Here is a 5175-nt window from a genome sequence, read left to right as displayed (position 1 = left end):
CTCAGTTGAAGACTGAGATTAGTTGTTAATTGTTTACATCAAATTTTGGCTTAATATCTGGACAATATTACTCTCCGTTTGGGGGACCACTTTTGGATCAAGAGCACCCCCAGAGGCACAAGTTCCATATATCCTCTTTAATTATTCTGATTACATGTGACCTAAGGAAGTGTTTGGATCCGAACTCGGAATGTAAATTGATGGGCATCGGGACCCTGCAGGTGCATTGTTTTTTGTGCATTCATCTTTTCTATGGTCTCTCCCCAATGATGTGTATAAACCCTGGATTGCTGATGCTTTGTAACGGCCACATTGGCACACCCCAGAATGAGCAGAACTCCATAGGAATGAATGGAATTCTACAATATTTAAATAAAATGTTTCAAGGACACAATTTCATGTATTTAAGTAATTCTTTGTTGTGGTGGGGCAGTAACATTAACACTCTCAAAAAATAAAATGTTCATGTTCAGTTCAATTAATATAATTTTCATGTATACATTAAGGTGACTGTAATAGAATATATTTGTCAAAAAACAAATGTAGACATTAATAAATGCATTTCTATAGCTTTTTTTTACAATGAAGGAGGAGTACCAAAATGGCTGTGCGGTGGCTTCTTAGCAGCGCCCCCTGTCAGTCATCTAAGGTTAATATATATTATGGTCTCTTCCTCTTCTATGAAATTGATTTGGACTGCATTTGCTCTAACAGTCTTGAAGTCAGCATGGACATGAATTTGTCAGCGCGTTGTGCTTTGGTTCTTTTTCTGTTGGCATTTGTAGATTTGAAAATAGTCTCTGCTACAGGTGAGTTCTTCTAATTAGCCTACTTTGCATTATTTGTCATTATTTGTCATGAAACAAACTGTGACAATTTGATGAGTTTTTTGAAGAAGCCTGCTACACTTGACTTAGGTGTTATAGCCTACCTAAGTGCACAGCCCCTTTGAAAACTAATTTGTTGCTACCTTACTAAAAATACAAGTCAGTCATTATGACTTTGAAACCATCCAGCCTACCCTTGGCCATTTTACGCATACACTGTAAAAACAATTCTAGTTGTTTCAACTAATTATTATGAAGTAAGTGGTTCCAAAGCCTTTTTCAGTTTATTCAACTTCTAGATAAAAGTGTGACCTGAACTTAACATTTTTTGTTGGCCCAAACGTAGCTCCAACTTTACAAAACATATGCAAAAATTAAGTCAACATATAATGATGTGTTTGTCAACTTGTCTCATATGTTCATTTAACTCAGATTTTTATTTGGGCATCATAAAAGCACTATTTGTGTGTCTGTGTGTAACCAGTTGCACAGCCTTTTTAGTTAACATACAATGTTTTCAACCTACATATTTGAACCAATAGATTGTGAGTGTACAGAAGGCTGTCATGCATTTTCATGGGTGTTATGGGGGAAACATTGATGATTGGGGACAAATGTCTCTAAAACTATTAATTAGACACTAAATTACTTGGAGCATGGCCTACAAACTTTCCAGAGATGCAAATTCCTATTTGTCAAATCCATCTCGACACAAACATGATAGATTTTCATAAATTGGTTCAGTCTAATTTGTGTCCATGTTCATGTCTCTTTGTGGTAAGTTGGGTTCCCTGACATCTGCTCAAATTGTGTTCCCAAAGACAAGCCTGGAGTGTGCCCTCGTAGACGATGGAGCATAGGGATATGTGCAGAGTTATGTTCCAATGACAGTGACTGCCCCAATGATGAAAAATGCTGCCACAATGGATGTGGGCATGTCTGCATTGCAACTTACACAGGTAGGATATGGTCCCAGAGTGACAGATACACCCATCTATTGCATTCATTACTGCTGCATTACTCTGGAAACAAGAAAGCTGGAGCTCTCTTTAGAGCTAAGACACTCAATTAAGAAGTCACATAATAGTAAGACTTCAATGGGAAGCGTCAGTGTAGGCTGACAAGTTGCTACCATGAACCTATTTGTAATGGGGAAATGTAAGATCGCTAAAGATCATATTTAGTTTAGAGTGATCAACAAAACATTTAGTGTATACAGTTTATGTAATACACAATATTTCCAGTATCCTAGTTGTGACACTCAAGGTGTGGGTTGACTGTCACTAGACTTGATGCTGAATGTTATGGATTGTTCTCATATCTGTTGAAAGTGATTGACGCCAGACTGGATGTCCAAGTACAAGGACCGAGGACACACTGATTATTCACTGTTGTATTGTACTGATGACATTCTGTGACCACTGTTTGATTCTGTAGCAGCTAACATTTATCGTAAGCATCTCCACACAAATATGACAGATTTTCAGAAAATGGTTCAGTCTAATTGTGTTCATGTTCATGTCTCTTTGTGGTAAGTTGGGTTCCTTGACATCTGCTCAAATTGTGTTCCCAAAGGCAAGCCTGGAGTGTGCCCTCGTAGACGATGGGGCATAGGGATATGTGCGGAGTTATGTTCCAATGACAGTGACTGCCCCAATGATGAAAAATGCTGCCACAATGGATGTGGGCATGACTGCTTTGCACCTACACAGGTAGGATATGGTCCCAGAGTGACAGATACACCCATCTATTGCATTCATTACTGCTGCATTACTCTGGAAACAAGAATGATGGAGCTTGTAATGTACATTTCATACACATAGATATATATTTTTCACGTACACTCTCTTTAGAGCTGAGACACTAAATTAAGAAGATTTCCAAGATCCATGCAGGCCTTTAGAGTATATACCAATGTTGTGCAACATCTATACACTCTGAGTATACCAAACATTAGGAACACTTTCCTTTTTTTGAGTTGCACCCCCGTTTGCCCTCAGAAAAGCCTCAATTCATCAGGGCATGGACTCTACAAGGTGTTGAAAGCAGTCCATAGGGATGCTGGCCCATGTTGACTCCAATGCTTCTCACAGTTGTGTCATGTCGGCTGGATGTCCTTTGGTTGGTGGACCGTTGGCGGCAGGGTTGCCTAGTGGTCAGTCTCTGTCATGGAATGAGCAGGTGTTCATAATGTTTTGTTCAGTCAGTGTATAATATGCTGTTGTTGATAAAGTGATACAAATGCATATTTCAGGGAACAGGATTTTGGGAATATCAGGCTGAGACTTCAGAGGAGTAGCAACATACGTTTCTTACGATACAGCAATTCACAGAACATTAAGCTGACAATGTGTCAAGGGCCACCAACAGAATTCCAACTCATTGTAATAGTAATACCTTAATGGAAAGAATCAGTATACAGATGATTTCCAGTGTTCTACTTGTGACACTCAAGGTGTGAGTTGATGGTCACTGGACTTGATGCTGAATGTTATGGATTGTTCTCATATCTGTTGATAGAGGTTGCCGCCAGACTTGAGGTACAAGGGTCGAGGTCACACTGATTATTCACTGTCATATTGTATTGATGACATTCTGTGAACACTGTGTGATTCTGTAGCAGCTGACAAAGTCACTGCCTGTTTGTTTTGACTTCCTACAAGCCTCTAGAGCTGGTGTTTACAGAACATTTGGTGCTGTCTGATTAGAGTAGAAAGGGCATGTCTCCAAGATGCCAGTTAGACATTTTCTCTGCTTCTGTGCTGGAAGTGTTTCCCTGTTGAAACTTGTAATAAACTGGATATAATTTTTTTCTAAATAAAAAATAATTACTATTAACCCATCCACCTCTTTGGAGGACACAAACATTTTGGGGGTTTTACAGCTTTTCTGCTGCATATACATATATATACATTTTACATATACATTTTATATGGATAGATTTGTTATGGATAGATTTGATTGACTTTACCTGCGACTGCTTTTCTCGATTGTTAACCTGGAAATTCCTATAACACCTATGTTTCTACTGTATAACTGACCGCTTTTTCTCTGTTACCATAGTGAAGCCCGGTCGCTGTGTCCTGCCCAAGCGGACCTACATGTGTGCCGAGTACTGTTACAAAGATGGCCAGTGCCCCGAGGAACAGCAGTGTTTCCGGATATGTTGATTCTACGCCTGCAGTGAGCCATTGAAGCTTTATTGGAAATTCTTATTAGTTATAAGAAATAACTGGAAAATTCAAATTATTACATGTACAATTATGTCTATGAAAACTGATGACTTTATGCAATAATAAAAATGAAAAATAATCATAGCTTTTATGGAATCTGGACAAACTTCATGGACGGTATGTGAATTGACAAACTCACGTGGACTGCTGAATTTGAATAAAACAAGATTTTGAACACCTGTGCTTGGTTTTTTAGGGGTTTATTTGAGACTCATGTGGTGGTCATGTGACTATCCTTCATTTTCCGGCTTCAGACCAGTGCCTATTTTCACTTAAAACATAGTTTTTTGTTTTTAATTTCCATGTGTTTTACACAGGAAGGTGATCATGCAACCTTATTATACAACATTATAATTAAGCAATAAGGCACGAGGATGTGTGGTATATGGCCAATATACCATGCTAAGGACTGTTCTTAGCACGATGCAAAACGGAGTGCCTGGAGATACAGCCCTTAGCCGTGGTATATTGGCCATACACCACAAACCCCCGAGGAGCCTTATTGCTATTATAAATAGGTTGCCAACGTAATTAAAGGAGTAAAAATAAATGATTTGTCATACAAGTGGTATATGTTCTGATACATCATGGCTGTCAGCCTATCAGCATTCGGGGCACGAACCACCCACTTTATAATACAGTTTAACATGCCCTCCTTGTGAATCTTCACAATGTTGTACGTTTTATTTATTGATAAGATCCCTGCTCATAATCCTACTGATCGTTGCTCATAGAAAATTGGCGAGAGCAAGGAAACAAAGACTGAAGCAAATATTTACTATGCGATTACACAATGTAGCTGGCTAGATAGATGACTACACAAGCCAGAAATATGGCCGAGCAGTTCTCAGTGGAAGGGTTCTGAAATATTCTCTCTCGCTGAGACGAGTTGTGACCGTGAATACATTCATCCATCTCGGTGGAAACAACTTGGGACACACAAAGGGGACAGCCCTGGTGCGTCAGATGCGAGCTGATTTGGAGGTAGTCCGATTGCTCCCTGGGACAATGGTGAGCAACTCTGACATCAAACAGTGGAAGATTTGGATGCTCCTCCGTGGCAGGCGCATGCCCACAATCCAACACTTTGCATTAAATCACTGTTTCCCTGGGCA

At 39.4% G+C, this 5175-nt stretch overlaps 1 protein-coding gene across 1 annotated transcript; it reads left to right on the top strand.

Annotated features, from left to right (window-relative positions):
* The first annotated feature begins 659 nt into the window (after nt 1-659).
* On the top strand, nt 660-4237 carry LOC115166034 (WAP four-disulfide core domain protein 18-like). The gene is made up of 4 exons (XM_029719660.1): nt 660-809; nt 1649-1786; nt 2403-2539; nt 3891-4237. Exons 1-4 carry the CDS (start codon nt 728-730, stop codon nt 3891-3893), a joined length of 360 nt encoding a protein of 119 aa, XP_029575520.1. The 5' UTR covers nt 660-727; the 3' UTR covers nt 3894-4237.
* Nucleotides 4238-5175: the final 938 nt, after the last annotated feature.

This window comes from Salmo trutta, chromosome 28 (assembly GCF_901001165.1).
Source record: "Salmo trutta chromosome 28, fSalTru1.1, whole genome shotgun sequence".
In the NCBI taxonomy this organism is placed as follows: Eukaryota; Metazoa; Chordata; class Actinopteri; order Salmoniformes; family Salmonidae; genus Salmo; species Salmo trutta.
Note: the sequence above shows the minus strand (reverse complement) of the source record. Positions and strands in the feature narration are given on the sequence as shown.

What these genes read in the sequence shown, in the direction of transcription:
- LOC115166034 (XM_029719660.1), top strand. Translation starts at nt 728, where the DNA reads ATGGACATGAATTTGTCAGCGCGTTGTGCTTTGGTTCTTTTTCTGTTG. An exon ending in GAAAATAGTCTCTGCTACAG is followed by an intron (nt 810 to 1,648) that starts GTGAGTTCTTCT and finishes GTGTTCCCAAAG; the next exon opens with ACAAGCCTGGAGTGTGCCCT. An exon ending in CTGCATTGCAACTTACACAG is followed by an intron (nt 1,787 to 2,402) that starts GTAGGATATGGT and finishes GTGTTCCCAAAG; the next exon opens with GCAAGCCTGGAGTGTGCCCT.